The sequence below is a fragment of the Pollachius pollachius genome (assembly GCF_949987615.1).
Source record: "Pollachius pollachius genome assembly, chromosome: 7".
Taxonomy (NCBI): Eukaryota; Metazoa; Chordata; class Actinopteri; order Gadiformes; family Gadidae; genus Pollachius; species Pollachius pollachius.
The window spans coordinates 10,769,833-10,788,715 of record NC_136940.1 but is presented as its reverse complement, the minus strand read 5'-3'; the positions used below and the strand labels follow the sequence as shown (position 1 = coordinate 10,788,715).

At 44.5% G+C, this 18,883-nt stretch overlaps 1 protein-coding gene across 1 annotated transcript in view; it reads left to right on the top strand.

The window, feature by feature from the left end:
* The window catches only part of gmds (GDP-mannose 4,6-dehydratase), a 121,298-nt gene that overhangs the window by 2,094 nt on the left and 100,321 nt on the right, over positions 1-18,883 (top strand). Inside the window, exons 2-4 of the mRNA XM_079739188.1 lie at positions 13,463-13,507; positions 14,875-14,962; positions 15,788-15,897. Coding sequence (XP_079595314.1) covers positions 13,463-13,507; positions 14,875-14,962; positions 15,788-15,897 — 243 coding nt within the window. The remainder of the gene's footprint in view (positions 1-13,462; positions 13,508-14,874; positions 14,963-15,787; positions 15,898-18,883) is intronic.

The following is an 18,883-nucleotide window of genomic DNA, read 5'->3' as shown; positions in this document are numbered from 1 at the left end:
TGTCAACAGTGATATTTATTTAGTAGGCGGCCTGTGTCCGGTGGCATTCAATATTCTACTAGACAAGTTACACATTTGTTTGCCTGTGATCCAATAGGCAGTATTCAGTTACACATCCTGGAATGTAAAGTGCATAGAGTAGTGTTATAGGTCAAGGTGTTGGTGTGGTTGTACTTGTTTGTCATACGGCAAGTCAACCTACTGCAGCTTCATTAGGCTATCTCAGCCCTGCATGGTAGACCCGTTCTGTCCTTTGCTGCATATCTGTAGTCTAAAGTTTGCCCATTAAAGGGATTAATTTCAAACAAAATATTCAGGAGGAACACACACTGCTGTGAAGTGATTGCCCGGAGACAGTCTTCAAACGTATTAACCAAAAAAATGATTAGTAATAAAAGAAAGGGAGAAGTAGACTGAAGAGCCATGATGTCTTGTTCAATTTTTTTCTCAACCATTGTGAACAATAAGTCTGTGATTCCCATACATTTATTTTTCAGGAATGTTGTAGAAAGCACTGCTACAATATTTCAACCATATTGGAATAATTAAGATAATTTTAATATAAATAACAGACATAATTACGGTTATAAACAAATATTAACATAAACAATTATTCTGATATATTTTACTCTAGATATTTAAACTGTTAAGGGGTCACTGTTTACATAGACGTATATTTTAATCTACCCGTGACAGTATTTGTTGGGTGCTACGCAACTGAGTTCGCAGGCAGGCTCTAAAAAACAATTTCAATATTCCAACAGTAGGTAGCGCCAATGCAATGGGGACTGGACTCGATGATAGTTTTTGCCCTCATTGGGTTGGCGCTCACTGTATAGACAGTACATTAGCAAAAGCCAATTGCACAGAATCATTGTGATGACACAAACACACTAAAAATAGCAGGTTTGGGATGTGATGGTAATGATGATGGCTATTCTGAGGCTTGGTAATAGACACCATGAGCTCATATTTGCAATACCTCAAACATATGGACTAGTTTAGTCCACTCACACAGCCTTAATTGTACTATTTCAATTACTGTGCATATAAGTGCATCAAGCATACATATAGTATGCTATAAGACAAACTACTCAATCTGCTTGTCTTTGCTTTGTTAAGTTCCCAAAGAATATTGCCACCAATGATCTTTGTGAGTGCTGGTATATTGTGTTTCCCTCAGAATATAATTTTTATTAATAGATTACCTACCTGTTCACCATTATTTTTGGCCATTTGTCATCGTTTTGGCTTGAAATGAAGACTGTCTCTTTGACCACTGAATTAATTTGCACCCTGTAATCATTAAACTCTGACTTTTGGCTCCAATCAGAAACTGCCTTTTAAGTTGATGTTGTTTGCACATGCCATGCTTAAGACTTTAGAGAGATTTGTATTGATAGTGACACTGTGTTCTCATAATTTACCTTTCGGGAGACCACTCGTCTCTTCATATTCAAATGATCATTTGCATCTTATTGCATCGAGCCCTTAAGAAGTTTCTAGTTGGCCAGCAAACGTGTGTGTTTGTGTGCTTTTGATTTTGAGCCTTGTGTATTACTTGGGCTGGTGTATTGCTGCTCATCCCTCCCATTCTCATCGCTGGCCCTCAGGCTCTACGCATTGTTTCCCCTATATGCATTCAGCAGCGGCGGACCGCGGCTGCTGGATTGTCAGTGCCACTGCAACAAAAATAAAGAAGCAGAAAAATAAATAATGTTTCTGCCAAGTTCAAGGCACATTTGCACAATAACATGGTCTCAGCAGATACCTTGAATCTGTTGTAGAGCCCGACCGATTTATCGGTGGGCCGATATTATCGGCCGATATTAGGCATTTTCCAAACTATTGGTATCTGCATTTATTATGGCCGATTAATGAATTATTTTTTTTTTGTTCAAAGGACTTTGAGTTTCATATCTTAGCCCAGTTCAGACCAAAGATTCGCCTCGCAACGACTTGCCACGAGACTGTTTTGGAACGTTGTAGGGGAAAAGTTGCAGCAGTGTGAACTGGTCGTTGCAGCGCAGCCGTTGCAAGGAGTCGCCAGAGATTGAACATGTCAAATCGCCAGAAGCAACAACGTAGCTATTTCTCTTCAGCCAATCAGGACACAGCACAGAACGACTTGTACGTCACAGCCTTACTCCTTCCCGGTCCCGTACTGTCCACAGTACACGTTAGCTATAACCGTTTCTATGGTTACATGCGGCCATTCCAACATGCCCCCATTCAGACACATTTTAGTAGGCCTACTGCCATTCCGACAGTCTACCAATCAGTGCGCCAACTTCAGGTCAACATTGGGGGATCATAAATATTTAGTTCAAATGTATTCAACCAAAAAGTCGACTGCGGGGTTTCCCGCAGTCTTCCTTCATTTTTTTTTCGTCAGTGAGTGGTGTGCATTAATAAAACTAAAAATAGAAAACATTAAAATGCAAAGGAATAATATTTATATGGATAATAATTATATATTTTAGAAGGACTGATGCAGCACGACGTGTGCTGAAATGGATAAAAATTGAAACCAGAACTGTTGGTGCACGGACGGTGGTGGTTTTACTATAGCAAATATTACTATAGCCTATAACCATGTCTCAGAAGACGTCAACAGTGTGGCGACATTTATAAATAGGCCTACATATAAACAAACGATACAATAAATATAACTTTGACTCCGAAGAGACAGCTGGTGCTGGTTAGGAGCGTTACTTTGTGTATTTTGATAGAGTTTTTATTTGATCTCAGTAAAATACCCAACCTATAGTGTAGACGTGTCAGACCATATGCATGAATCTACATATTTATTGTGACTTTTTATTATTCTTCTGCAGCGGCAGTTGGTGCTGAAAATAAATTGCAAACTGTGCGTACAGATGCCACCGCAGGCTTAATATTCACCATTTGCATCATAGCTCTAATTATAATAAAGAGAAGCTTTATTTAGACAATGTCCATGTCACTGTGGCGATTGATTCATTGTAACTTTGTTTGCTAGACAGAATCTCGCAGAGGGAAGCGGCTGTCTCCCCTTACATTATTGCTACATTTTCTCTAGGAGTGCAGTCAGTGTGACACAGCGCTGTGCATTCTTTCGGGCTCAATAAATGCAATCAGATCGTGAACACGGGGCTCATGTAGTGGATTATCCACTAGCCTATACATGACCCCCTTGTTCATTATCGGACCGCATTATGGGCTGGAGCCTAATTAAAACCCGACAGGAATAAGTTGGCTTCATTTCCGACGAGTTTGATTGACAGAAAACTGTTCAGGTGAGAGCGCAATGAGCGCAACACGCAAGCATATATAAAAGGCCTATAGCCTACCAAAACAGAGTGTTAATAGAAAGAAAACTATTTTTTTTTAAACCTCCAAAAGACCTGCCCCGCACGGCCACCGAATTGTCTAATCTCTGGACTGAAAAAGGCAGATCTGATTCGACTCAGAAAATTCAGAGTCGGGGACAGCCCTAGAGGCAGCGATAATCTGTTATTAAAACCCCTGTTTAAGAGTTATTTACACACCCACCAATCATGAGTGAATAATGGAACAGTATACAATTTGCATCAATCACGAGTGATTTTAACTGAAAAAGACCCTTCTTTTGTAAGAATACACATAGAGTAGCTTAGAACACGGGTAAAACCTCTTTATTATCTGCGTTAAGATTAAAGTAACGTTGTTTGTCTGCCAGAAATGCAGCCAGCCCGTCTGCATTAACTTCCTTGAGAGCCTTTTTGAATTCGTTTTTGGATCCAACAAAGCTGGTTCCTTGGTCAGACCTAATCTGACGAACAGCGCCTCGTATGGCAATGAAACATCTCAGGCCATTGATGAGCGTGTCCATTGACATGCTTTCAAGCATCTCAATATGGATGGCGCGTAAACTGAGGCAAGTAAAGAGAAGGCCGTACCTCTTGCTCTCCTTTCTTCCTTGCTTGGTGAGGAATGGGCCGAAGCAGTCCATTCCGCAGAAGGTAAAGGGGGGTGATGGTTCCACACGTTCAGAGGGAAGATCTGCCATCTTTTGATCTTCAGTAGGTTTCCGTTGCCGTCTACAGGGGACACATTGATGAATGTAAGACGCTACAGCACGATTAATCCCTGGAATCCAGTAGCCGTTGGACCTGATCTCATTCATGGTGAGACCTTTACCTTGATGTTTCATCCTGTCATGAAAGTGAGCAATCAACATCTTTGTGATGTGATGATTCTTGGGAATGATTACAGGGTGCTTGATGGAGTTGGGAAGAGAGGACTTTCCCAGTCTTCCTCCCACTCTGAGGACGCCATCTTCATGCAGGAATGCATCGAGAGAGTAAAGTGGATTGTGATAGGGTAGGGAAATCCCTTGGCTTAGCAGTTTCAACTCTTCTCGATACACAGTTTTTTGCAGATCCTTGATTATGCACTGTTCTGCATCTTCTCGTTCTTTCACAGAGGTGAGACTGTTTGACTTGTTCTTGCGAATACGCCTTAGAATGAGTGCATCACCTCGAGTTGCCAGTGACCAAGATGAGAACTTAGATAAGCGATCAACCAAGCTTACTCGCTCCTTGGTTCGTGTGGAGAGTGCTAAAGCGCTTCTGACCTCTTGATCTCCAATTGTCAACTCTGGAGAATCATCTGCCGGCAGCTTCATTTCCTTGTTCCATAAGAACCGGGGTCCAGTGAGCCAGTTGGATGACAAAAGCTCACTGGTGGTCAAGCCACGAGAAGCGTGGTCAGCAGGATTCTCGTTGGTCGGTACATGTCTCCACTGCTGATGAGCTGAGCTCAGCTGAATCTTCTGAACGCGATTGGCCACAAAGGTTTGGAATCGCCGTGCCTCATTTTTTATGTATCCTAAGACCACCTTTGAGTCGGTCCAGAAGAACTCCTCAGTTTCAGCAGATCCTAATTCCTCTTTGAGTAGGTTGCTTGTTTTCACAGAAACAACTGCTGCCGTCAATTCCATACAGAGAGGCCAATGTGGACAGAATGCCGCGGGGTGTCACAGGCTGCTCTTTGAGGCTGACGTTAAGCCTGAAGTGGTCAGACGCCACGTCCCATTGAATCCCGACTGCTCTCTCAAGTGCCAGGTCACCGAAGGCGAGGTCCATATCTTTCACATTGGTTGCCCTTTCAGAGGATGGTACACTTTCTAGGACGTCTCTGTTGTTCGACACAAACTTGTGTAGTCTGAGACCACCCGTAGCACAGAGTTCACGTGCTTCTCTGGCAAGCTGAATAGCATCTTCAGTGCTTTCCACTTCGTGAGGCCGTCATCGACGTAAAAGTCCCTCATGATATATCGTGTGCCTTGAGGGTAGACGTCAGCATTAACCTTAGCTAGATGCTTCAGCCCAAAATTTGCGCATCCGGGAGAGGACCCTGCACCGAACAGGTGCACTTTCATACGGAACTCTCTAGGCTGCGATTTCAAGTCTCCTTGCTTCCACCAAAGAAAGCGCAAGTAGTTGCGATCAGCTTCTGCAACATGGAATTGATGGAACATCTTCTCGATGTCAGGGCAATGGGGTGCTGTCGAAAGAGGATGAGAACTCCAATCAAGTTGTTTAACATGTCAGGTCCACAGAGAAGATGGTCATTCAAGCTGGTCCCTCTGTACCTGGCTGGCCAATCGAACACTACACAAAGTTTATCTGGCTTCTTCGCGTGGCGAACACCATGATGGGGAATGTACCACCTTTCCCCCTTGCTCCCACCGTCTTCAACCAGCTCTGCATCCCCCTTTTCAATGACTTCTTCCATGAACCTGATGTACTGCTCCTTGTATTTTTCATCCGTTGTAGTTTCCTTTTTAGGTGGTTAAGGCGTATCACAACTGATTCCTTGTTGTCAGGTAAGGAGGGTCTGGTTTTGAAGGGCAGAGGCATTTCGTAATGGCCATGTATGTTTTTCCGTATGCCCTCTTCTACCTTGTTTAGGAATTTGATGTCATCTTGTGACACTGTTTTTTGCCATCTTCACTGCCATCCTTGAAGTCCGATTCCAGGATGCGGATCACATCGGCAGGGGTTGCTGGAGGCAGCTCCTTAATTGTGATTCTGTGACACAGGTGACTTGTGCTCAGGGAATCATAGCCTTGTGATGAGCGTCCAATGATGCTCCATCCTAAGTCTGTTCGTATAGCATAGGGTTCTTCATTTCCCCCTACAATGACTTGCCTTGGAGCCATAGCCCTGGAGCAGTTGTAGCCGAAGAGAAGCCCTGCTTCACAGTCCTTCAGTGATTGGATTTCATCAACAATTTCTGCAAGATGGCTCCATTGTTTAGCTGTCTCACAAGTAGGAATGTGAGCGCGGTTAATTGGTATATATATATGCAGTCCTTTGTGTAGGCTACTGGAAGATTGACTTGAATAGCAGAACTGTATCCCCTTACAAGAAGGCCAGAGACACTCTCACTTCTGATGATTATGTCCTTTCCACTCATGGTGGTCAACTTTAACTTCACAGGACACTTGTCAGCGTCAAGACCGTCGCTCACTTCTTGGTCGATGAATGTAGTGTCACTCTGGGTGTCGAGAAGAGCGTAGACACGTTTCTCAACAGTCTGGTTATTTTTGGATGAAACCCACAGTGGTATTACCATCGATAATACACTGAGTGACGTTGCAGCAGGACCTTGACTTATCCTTGCCTCAGGTGCCTCAACTTTCCTTCACATAGTTGTTGTCGTGAAGGGCTGTTCGATGCTTTCCCTTGCAGGGCTCACAAAAGTGATGATGGTTACAGTCTTTCGCGCTGTGGCCTGTTTTCAGGCATCCGTAGCAGAGTTTCTTCTCCTTTACGTAGTTTCGTCAATCCACTAATGACCCCTCTGCGAACTTGGAGCATGCATGAAGTTGGTGTTTGGCATCTTGACAAAGAATACATGGAGTCGTAGCCTTTCTTGACCTTTGGTTCTCGTTATCTGACCTTTGGTTCTCATTATCAGCAACTGTTTGAATGGTGAGAACGCTGGCCCTATTTCTCTTCATGTCTCAGGAATCTCTCTTTCAGTGCTTAAGTCTGATGAACAAAGAGCATGAATAGATGTAATGGGATTGCACGCAATCTCAGCTTCAGTTGACAAGAAGCGAGCGAAGTCCTTGAAAGTGGGGAATTCTTGCTTCTTGTTCAGGCTTTGTGTGACTTGACGGTTCCAACGTGAAGCCGCCCAGTCTGGGAGATTATGAACTAGTTTCTGGTTTTCCTCGCAGTCGTTTAATATGTCAAGGCCCTTGACATGAGGAATGGCATCTTGTCAGGCGTTCAGAAAGTCTGAGAAGTTTCTTTGTCCCTCAGCGTCTTTAGGTTGAATCTTTGGCCATTTGGAGAGTCTTTCTCTGAACGCTCTCTGAATAGCGAATGGCTGGTCATAGCGATGATTCAACTTGTTCCAGGCATCTTGGTAAGCTTCATTGTCATTTCGGTAGAAGGTGCCATCATGGGCCTGGTGTGCTGGTCCGCCAACATATCGCTCTTTGATCAACAAGCGAGGTAAACTCTGCTTTCCATTCAATGAATCGTATTGGATCACCACTGAAGGCAAATGGTTCAGGAACAGGAAGCCTGTTTAAGGCTATGCTGTCTTTAAGAACCTGAGTGAGTGAGGAAAGGTCTGTGTGAGAGGGTGCTGTAGCATGAGGTGAAGGGGCTGCAGTTATAAGCACGTTATTTGCTTCCTTGTTCCTTTCATTGTCTGTGTAGTAAGCAACATCACGTTCCGTCTCCTTATCATAGACCTTAAGCTTGGCCTGAGCTGCCCGCACTTCCTTCTCTGCCTGCAATCGCTCCAGCTCACGCTTTTGTGCCTCTAAAGCCTTCCGTTGTTGTTCCTCCAACTCTCGTGTAGATTCTCTCTGTTTTTCTTCCTCTAACAGCATCTTGTAATTTGTTTTCTTCACTGCTAGTTCAGCTGCTGCATCAGCACGCTTGGCTGCTAGTGATGATGTCACAGAGCAGTGATCAGACTTGTTGTGACTTATCATGGACACAGCGGAACCATAGATGGATTTTGCACAGTCATGGCGAAGCAGTTCATGAAGACGGCGTCTTTCCTGTTTCTCGTCGAACTCACCTTCCTCGTCTATCGTTCTGCTGTAGGCGATGTTGATGATTTCTTTGGACACCGTTTCACACGTGTCAACTCGATGGTGAGATCTCGAATTTCAAAGTACATGGTCATTATATCTTCTTTGCTTGTGCTAAGTTCGTCTATGAGAAGCTAGAGGTCACTGTCTTTCACGTATGTCTTTAGTTGCTCTCTTGCTCTGTGTATTTGGGACTTCCATTTCTCGTACATGGATAGCTGCCCTTTCCCCCCTTTCTTGGCCTTTTCCTCTTGGAGTGCACGCATCTTCTCTGTAGGATGCCATGCACACTCGGAGCGACGGAGGTCTTCAGGTAGGTCATCACCTGTTTTTTCTGATTTACCTTGTTGATCAGTGAGGCTTTGTTGTTTAGCTTCAACTGTCTCCTTCAAACCTACTCTCTCAGAAGCATCGGTCGCTGTGTGGAGTTCACTCTGTGGGTCTTGAACTTTATGCTGGGAACCAGCCATCTGCTTCTCCGCCCCTTTCTTGTTAGCTGACTCTGCCGTAATCATCTGAATTTTTAACCCTTTAAGTTAGAAGAAAACCCTTAAGCAGATATGCTCAGAAAACTTAAAGTGAACGGCATACGCACAGCATATAGTTCGTCAGTGCATAATTATCAGCAGCGCAGATATGTTAATGTAGAGACACTCAAATGGCTGTAAATGTGAATGTAAACACAACAATAAATGCAATTCTCAAGGTGCATAAATGCAAAACAGAAGGTGAAAAATGTCCTTCAATTAGTAATAGTCCATTTATAGCATATCAATGTATCACCAGTTTCCCTTTTACTGTAGTTGAGCAGGTGAGTATTTATATGTTGACTTTATATGTTTAATGGTTCTGCTTCAATGTCAGTGTATATAACTGTACTTGACCATTGCACCGAATAATTGTCACTGCCACCTGAATCACCGTAGAGCAGGTGTTGACATATGGGAATGTGCGTTGTCTGGTGAACCCCTGTGGACAGCGAGTGGCGTGACAACAGCACGCCGTGGAAACCCTCTGTCGTGGCACGTCTCGGGAGCACACAGTGGAAACCCTCTGTCGTGGCACGTCTCGGGAGCACACAGTGGAAACCCTCTGTCGTGGCACGTCTCGGGAGCACACAGTGGAAACCCTCTGTCGTGGCACGTCTCGGGAGCACACAGTGGAAACCCTCTGTCGTGGCACGTCTCGGGAGCACACAGTGGAAACCCTCTGTCGTGGCACGTCTCGGGAGCCCAGAGTGGAAACCCTCTGTCGTGGCACGCCTCGGGAGCACACAGTGGAAACCCTCTGTCGTGGCACGTCTCGGGAGCCCAGAGTGGAAACCCTCTGTCGTGGCACGCCTCGGGAGCACACAGTGGAAACCCTCTGTCGTGGCACGTCTCTTCAGCTGCAGATCGTCAGAATCAATGAGGGTCAAGCTCTTACTGTAGCGAACCCGGCCAGACAATGGTGAAGCGTACTGATGTTTCCAAAGAGTTTATTAATGTACAGCCGTTCGTTCCTTATTTTGTACATTAGTCCTTTCCTTTCTGGAACACCGTAAGAGCTAAGGACAGACAAATAAACAAAACGAGCTCTTAGAAACCATCTTAACCATCAATAAACCATCTTAACCATTGAAATGACTCAAATAAACCTTTTGGCTTAGCATCACCGCATACATACACTCTACAGAAGCCAAAGTTAGTATGGACAGCAACATAAATATTAGCATGGAGAATAAACAATATCACATTAAGTCCGCTAAACATACATAACTCCACATAAAACATTTTTACAACATTCCTTGCTCCCAATTCTAGCCAGGTGCTTAACACATACGGGGAAATCCTTACAATTGCGGAGCTATATTGATCTCTGACCGTCACATGTTATCGTCTGCTCCATGCAAAGTCGCGGAAAAGCATGTAATAGTAAAGTAGAAACAACAAATAAAAGCATAGAGGCAGCAATAATCTGTTATTAAAGCAGCATCCTAGTTTCACACCGCATGTGGACAGCGGCGTCCTGGAGACCTATTTCAGAATCCCAAAGGTGAACTGGAAATGTCAGTCCAGACAATATCGCCTAATGGCCTACCGACACTTTCTGGAATGGGTCCTGCAAAGCGAGAGATGGGCAGAGGCTGTCGTGTCGTTTTACCTTCTTGCATCGTGCAGACCATCCGACTAAAATATCCAGCTCCAGACGGCACCAAGAAGCTGACGACGCTCAGGAGGAACTATTAAGTTTCATTGCTTACATATATTTTTTTGTTTATATTTCTTGAAATAAATGGTTCAAATTTACATTGTTGTAGTCCTTAGTAGTGTTGCTCCAAGTGTATGTTCGAGAAATAACATTATGGGACGACCAACATTTCACAAGTGGAGCTACTAAGCTACTATTGCCTTAGATGAAAACAATAGCAGAAGGTGTCCCAAAGAGCAGAGTAGAGAGAGATGGAGTTGGGTGCTATGGGAAGAGGAGTGCTGTCTTGCGGTATCAGCTTGGTAGATGGAACCGCGAGGTCTCTGATAGGCGGAGATCTAGATCAGCGGGAGGAGCCTGCGAAGCTGTGCATGGTGGGAGTTGTTGTCTTCAATCCACAAGCGCCAAGAAGTCACTTTCTGCCTTTTCTCGGTCAAGACGGCACCAAATTAGAAAAGTATTTTATTATTCGACTACATATAGGACCCAATTTCAATACATATTCAAGTTTCCACCGGTGAAATTTAAGTACAGCGCTCGCCTTCGGCATTGGACTAACGAATATGTTTGAGACAATATGTCGCGTTGTAACTGGAGATACAAAAGTACATTGTACACAGAAATCTTCATTTCCATTTCACCTGCCATTTTTTGATCGGTCTCGAGTGCAAGCTTGTGGCAGCATCATGGCAGTGTCATGGCAACCGAACGTCATCGTTTCTGAAAGCCTCCCCTACCCTGACCACACTACAATGCGAACCCAGCGTTTTCACATTTATCCACCTCAGCGATCGTTTTTGAAAAGCATCGTTTTAGGACGGACGGGCTAAATGGATAAATATTTATTTGTTTGTAGATTTACCCGTGTTAGTGTGGACAGGGCCTTATTTAACATGCCCTGGGAATATATAAATATTCTATGAAACTTCAAATAGGTAGAATATACCCTAGACCAGGGGTTCTCAAAATTTTGACAGCTGAGGGCCAATTTAGGCACCAAAAATTTGACTGAGGGCCGCCAAAGGAAAAAAAATTAGGTGGGAAACGCCGTCAGCATCCCAGTCGTGAAGAAAAAACATTGCACCGTGGACCTCTGGGAGTGAGGTCAAGTGAGGTCTAAATCATGAAACTGAGGTTCATCCTTTCAAAGTAAAGTACAGTCGGATTAAAACTAACAAATGTAACAGGATTGAAAGCTAGAGAGAGTCGACTTTTCTCTTTATATTTATTTATTTTTGTTTAAATTAATATTGATATTACGGAACCCGTAAAAGGGACACCGAGGGACAATAAATAAAGATTAAACGTTTCTCGTGAGCACGAGAAAGTATCTGGTGCGCAAGAGAAAGTATCTGGTTCGCACGAGAAAGTATCTCGTGAGCATGAGAAAGTAACTTGTGAGCGAGAGAAAGTATCTCATGATACTCTACACCAGATACTTTCTCGTGCTCACGAGAAACGTAATTTTTTTTTTTTTATCCCATGTCCCCAATTTTATTTTTTTGTCCCAATTTTTTAGCAATTTTTTTTTTTCTGTATGTCAATGCGGGCCGCCAGGAATGTTTCTGCGGGCCGCCATTGGCCCGCGGACCGCACTTTGAGGACCAATGCCCTAGGCCCACCCCTTTACACACAAATTCTCGAAGAGGATCAATAAAAAATAAACCAACCAACTAATATATTTTGATGTTCTTTGTTCTTTCACGCTGTGACAATAAAACAGTAAAATAAAGTTAATTTTTAAACTGCATTACCTTATTATTTTAGTGAGGACTCATAAATAACTACAAATAACCAATGTTAGGGAAATCTGTTTATGTTTTGTGACGCGTTTCTGGAATTTCTTTTTAAAATCGGCCGATATATATCGGAATATCAGATTTTTAAATCACCAAATATTTGTATCGGTATCGGCCTTAAAAATTCTTTATCGGTCAGGCTCTATTGTTATGTCATATTTGGAAGCTCAATCTGTAAATCTTTCCCAACCATTTAAAGGGTTATTTTTCAATTTTTCTTACGCCGGACCCCCCTAGCGTTGCTAGGTTACCAACTCACAACCCGACAGGACAGCCTTCCGCCACGCTTCACCACTACGTCGCCTGCCTGCTCGCTCAGCATGCGACGGTGACGCGTGGTCGTGCCGAGGCAGACCGCGTGGAGTGGAACGACCCAATTATACCCTGGCAACAGAACCATTGGCATGGCCACGTCAGCTTGTCCTTCCACCGTGGTGGAACTATGAAGTTGCGAGGACAGGCAGAGGCCAACTAGAACATACCTGGCCTATGGGCCAGGTGAGACGCAATCAAACACATATTTGTTCAGGTTCCGTTGTAGAGGCCAATCCAAAAAGGACCTTACCTAGTACTGACCCCCAGAACCAAACCCCCCCCCCCCCCCCCCCCCCCCCCCCCCCGCCCCCCAGGTTGTGTGTGTGCGTGTGTGTGTGCATTTGTATGTGTGAGAGAGAACGGGATATGAATGCCATGACTAGTTTGGAATGTTCCAGAAGGTCTAAAATGTGCGGTTGGAAAATCTGAGAAGGAGAGAAAAAGTTTTCAGGGGTAAAGGGAACAAGACCTTATTGACATGGATCACACACACACACCTATGTCCAAACTGCCCAGAGTAGCTGATTTGGGTATGTTCTTAATGACCCTTAAGGTATAAAAGGATTAAATGCGGAATAAAGCAGCTCAATCATAATGGTTTATTAAAATAATGTCAACCTTATTCATACAATGCATATTAGAATGAGACAAAGTGAGTGTCTTGATAACGGGGCTCCTAAAAAGCATTAGAGAAGTTGAGCCAGTGAACTTCGACAATACCACTTTTGTTTTAGGACTTGTTCAGAATATGATGTAACTAAAACAGCACCATAATACTCCCTTAAACAACAAAGGTAAGGCTTAATTTTGAATAAAGAAAAAAATAGGTCATGTTTCGTTAAACAGACACTGGCTTCCTGGATTAGATGATGTCATCTTGCCAGGTGGAGTCGCTTTGTTTTACGTGGAGGATTTGAATGTTGTCCCCCAACATGTTTTATTTGAATGTAACTTTATGTTGATATTATCCTCCCTACATACAGGGCCATATTGTCAGTATACATCCCGCTCTTCAGATCAGCAAACATGAAGAAAATGAATAACATTGTTGCTGTTGTGTTTGTGTTTTCAGGATGGCTCCTACCTGGCTGAGTTCCTGTTGGAGAAAGGATACACGGTGAACAGCAACACAAACACATACACGCATAAACACACATACACACACAGAGCTTTTGAGTGACATTCCCTTGACAGTCTCCAGGCAGCCATAGCAGCAGTGCTGAACAGGCCGATACTGAGGTAATCTAGTAGTCAGACTGCTCGGTGTGGTTTTGTCGACTGAATCACCACCTCACTCTCTGATAAGAACGTTTGCATTACACTTACTGTGCTTACCTGTGACATTTCTCCCCCCGGTCAGGCCATTCATGAGGAAATGGTTATAGGCTCATGGCTTTCCCCTAAAGCACCACTTGTTCACTGCAACAAGGAAAGCCATCATGGCCTATTGCTTGTGGAGGTTTACAAGCTGTTGCTGAGAAAGTGTTAGGATGTAAAGCCATTAAGGTGATGTCACACTTGTGAACAGTGAGTATAAATGCCTTCTCAAAGGGGGTAAAGGCACTTGTTCGCATTTTGCCCTGCCATAGCTCAATTACTTCATATACCCGTTGGTGGTCACCTGATGCTGAACCGAACAACCTCCTCTCCTCTCCTCTCCCCTCCATCCATCTCCTCTCTCTTCCCCTTATCACTCTCCTCTCCTCTCTTCCTCGCCTCATCCTCTCTCCCTTGCTGCCCTTTATCTCCTCTCCTCTCTCAGCTCCTCTGTCCTCTCTCCTCTCTTGATTAGCTGGTGAGCTTCAAATTAGACAACAGAGGGGAAGTGACTCTGTAACAGGCTGGGCAGGGAGGTGGTGGGTTGGGGGGTGGCCCTTTTTAAAAGAGAGACGCACAGGCAGGAAGTGCACAGTGAATAAAGGAAGTCAGGTCAGGCCACAGCATCCTCCCGGTAATGGGCTCCCTCGGGCTGGGTGCTGCTATCTTCCGCGAGCAGAGCTTCCTTGCACATTCCACTACAGTGAGACACGCACACACACATGCGTTGGCGTTAAGCATGAGGGTGGGGGCACATCCCAAGAACCTGTTACACCTGAATATAAACCTTTTACACCTGAAAATTGCTGTTTTGCCGCATGGTTTCTGACCAGTTTATGTCAATGTTAATGTAAAATTGTACTTTCTCTATTTGCCTGTATTGATTTTTCTTGTTTGAAAATGTGTGAGGCTGCATATCAGGTCTGTTTTGAAAAATAAGTGCTGGTCCTCAATGAGACTAACCTGGATCAATACAGGTCAACTAAAACACAATAATCACATCTACACCAAGCTGCCAAATCACGCCACCACGGCCGTTTCCGAGTGTGTCCCATCACAGAGGGGCCGACGCCACTGGCCTTCCCCTCAGTAATGGACCCCTGCCCCTGATGGCACAACAACGGGTTACCAGGTTCCAATGTGTCTAAACCCGCCATGGTCCTCCAGGTCCACGGCGTGTTACGGAGGTCCAGCTCCTTCAACACAGGACGCATCGAACATCTCTACAAGAACCAGCGCACCCACTTAGAAGGCAGTGAGTACCACACACACACACACACACACACACACACACACACACACACACACACACACACACACACACACACACACACACACACACACACACACACACACACACACACACGCACACACACACGCACACACACACCAAGCCTCTGGCTCAGATATGTGTGACATAAATCTGTGTCTGGGATCTGCGCCAGCTCCTCGGGTTGAGTGTCTTTTGTTATGTACATTACATGGGACGGCTTTGTTTTAAAATGGAGCTGAACTGAGTTGAGACCGCACCGGAGATCCTACTGATAATGCATCTCCTAACACAATGTATGGGCAGCCAGATTTGATGGAAACTGATGCTGTTTTTGTATCATGAAATAATATCCCTTTTTATAGTCTCACAAACAGACTTAGGAAAACAACCTTTTTGGTCAGCGTTTCAGGAGTTTCTCTGTTAAAATGGACTCATTACAAGAAAACACATTTAGCTGTAGAAACACTGTAGTACATATTCAAGGCCTCCTTGTGGCACTGGTTCTCTACCAAAAAAAGAAGAAGATGGCAGAGGTGCGTATCAAGCCTGCGCGCTGAATACAAACATACAGTTCAGTCATTAAAATCCCCTTCTGAAAGCTTCATCCACTGGCTCCTCCATCGGCACAATATCTCTGTAACGAAACGGGAAACAAGGCGTAACTCCACCCCTTTCAGTTTGGGGCCACGCTCTGTGTCGGTTCCCATTCCCGAATGTGTCTGAAATGAATCTACTTATAATTTTTGTATTCAATATCCTACAACATTGTATCAATTTTGATTAATTTGACAAACTGTATGTGTTCAGACATGAAGTTGCATTATGGTGACCTGACGGACAGTACCTGCCTGGTGAAGATCATCAACGAAGTGAAGCCCACAGAGATCTACAACCTGGGAGCCCAAAGTCACGTCAAGGTAGGTGGTCACCCCCACTGTCCCTTAATACATTGGTTCCCAACCTTTTTTTTTTCCAGGGCCCCCCTTATTCACTTCTGATGGAATTCGCCCCTTTTCCCCAGAAGCTATAAAAGGAAAAATCATACATTTCTATTTTTTGTGCCTTTATTTAATAAATGTATTATTTCGTAGCTTACAGTGCATGGCATTAATAGGCCTACATTCATTAATGTTAACCTTGGGCTTGCATACCCACAGCCAGGGCTGGAATGTCAGGTGTAATATGAGTGACAGTCAGTCTAAAGTCATTGTGCACCTCCAGTCTGTTGCACGCTTTTATTTTGATTGCGACAAGTGCGCTGAATGGCAATAATGCATTTGCGAATTGATGGGACTGACCTGTCGCTAAGCTCCGCCCTTAGAACGCAGATGAGCCAATGACATTCCAGCATCAACCATACTCGGCATTGGGCTCGGACAACTCCGTTGAAAATTACAGGGAGGAAAAAATAAACGTGCTTGGGGTACATGTAACACGGACGGTATCCGGTATCCCGAGAGGCTGCAGAATGGGGTATATTTCATCCCTTTTCCCAAGCCACAACGGGGCAAGAAAAAGTGTGTAATGTGGATCACGCCCCCCCTTGGCTCTTTGGCGCCCCCAGGTTGGGAACCACTGCCTTAATAGACCCCCTTATGATTCCCTAATGGTCTTTTAGTGGTCCCCTTCATTTTGTATTTGTTATATATGTCCTTGTTTCCGACAGCCTTTTTTCCGAAACACACTATTACTTCCTTAGCCTGGGCACCAGACAAATCTGTTTTATGTGCTCTTGCTTTATTTGTCTTGTGCGTTTGCACCCCCCCCCCTCCTGTTCAGGCAGATTTCTAGCAGACCTGGGCTGGGTTGGCCCTAACAAAACCGTTATTCTAATATGGAGAAGTTTGAGCCATTTTAACCATCAAGATGGCTGCCGATGATGTGTCAAACTTTTTTCGCTGCTCTGATTGGTTTTAGGTCTATCCAGAAGCATTTTGGTGCACGTCCTTTGATAACACCCCTTTGAAATCGAATATGAACTCAGGGGTTCCAGGCTTATACGTGTCGGCAAATTTGTCTTGCGAAGTCAGGTTATTACTACCAGACTTTAATCGGGTAACACCTAACAAGGAACTGGGTTATATTTAGTTGAGTACAGCTGACAAAAGAACAGAGTGATAGTACTACTAGTAGTACTAGTAGTAGTTTAGATATTTACCTATTCAGCGGTGTGCAATCGTGAAATAATAAGTCTGACATGGAGGGTTAGGGTTAGGGTTATGGTTTTTCTATTTATCTGAACTTAAAGTAATTTAGATTCAACACAAACATGTGTTAGGGAAGGGTTACTTTACGATAATGGGGAACATTTAATTGAGCAATGTATTGCTATTTAATCCTTGTTTACTCATTCAAATTGAAACTGTATGTAGAGCAGAGATTTCCTGAGTCTCTCAGTGCACAATGGACACTGGCCAGGTGTTTCAGGTCTGTTTGCAGGCCTGTATGTTCATCTGTAGAGTGCCATTTGTCAATTCAAGCGCGCTCATGGGGAATATATATCTATATGATCTAGAATCTAGCTCAAATCTTGGCTTGTAACTTCTATTTAAGAACCTTAAATACATTCATAGAATACACAACATATTAACATCGTAATACCTATCACAAATACTCACATTTTTATATTGATTCCATTTTGGGCAGCCTTGTCGTTTGTCAGTACTGCTACTAGCATCCATGCTAGCCTCAGTGAGCAACCAAACGGCTAGCCAAGTGGATGAAGGCACAATGGAGCCTATGTCCTGTGAACCAGGCCAGCTCCTCTGGTGAGGAACGTGGGGGCTGAGGAGAGAGGAAGCGAGGTTCCTCAGATGACTCGGTGTGGTGTGTGTGTGTGTGTGTGTCTGTGTGTGTGTGAGTGTGTGTGTGTGTGTGTGTGTGTGTCTCCACAAAGTCTGATTTGTCTGTGAGCTCCGCTGTGACCTGCATGAGTTCCCCCTCCCCCTCCTCTCTCCTGCTTCTCAGCCGCAGCCTCCCCACTCTACAGCTAGAGTACGATTTGTGGGTCTAGTGGTCAAGCCAAAGCTGGTTCTGCAGGCTTCTAGGCTGCTGCTAATGGGTGAAGTCGTTGTTAACCATTATTCGCAGAAGATGATCAGAAAGAGTTAAGTGAACAGTGGGTGATTTGCTTCTTTAAATTTACACATGGTAAAAAAAAAAAATCCTATTTGTGCTTGTGCTTTCTTGCCAAGTCCAGAGGACTTTCACAGTACACCGATGTGGTTTTAACAACAAACAATACAATCAATATAACTGGAACCGATTTGAGCAGGTCAACCTGGCTCTTTGTGAGCTACAGAGACGGAAATGCATTGAAGGATGGGAAAGAGGAAAAGATTAGAATGGAGTTTCCAAAAAGAGTTAGAGACGAGGAGAACGATGACTCCTCTCTCTCTCTCTCTCTCTCTCTCTCTCTCTCTCTCTCTCTCTCTCTCTCTCTCTCTCTCCCTCCACATCCTTCTGTGGTCTCGGAGCACGATGACTACACTGCCTCATCTCCCACACAGAGGGTCATCCTTTGGCCACACACACACGCGTACACATGCACACGCAGGCCCCCCCCCCCACACACACACACACACACACACAGAATTCCCCTGTTGTCACCTGCGCCCCCTCCAGTGTTGACTTGTCTCTATGTCAGTAGAGCTTGTCTTCTTACCGCACGCCGGCCGCCTGGGCCAGCTGACGAGCCCACTGGATTACTGGCAGTGAAGGTGGGCCGGCCCCAGTTTCCTCCATCCTCTGTCACCACAGGAGAAAAGATCACTCACACTAGCGTCTGACTCAGCATCTCTTCCCTCGCTTCCCACCAGACCCCCCAAAAACAGCAAAACTAACCCCCCACCCAGAGCCCCCAGTCTCCTCTCTCTACAAGAGGAACCTTTTACTGCGAAGTCC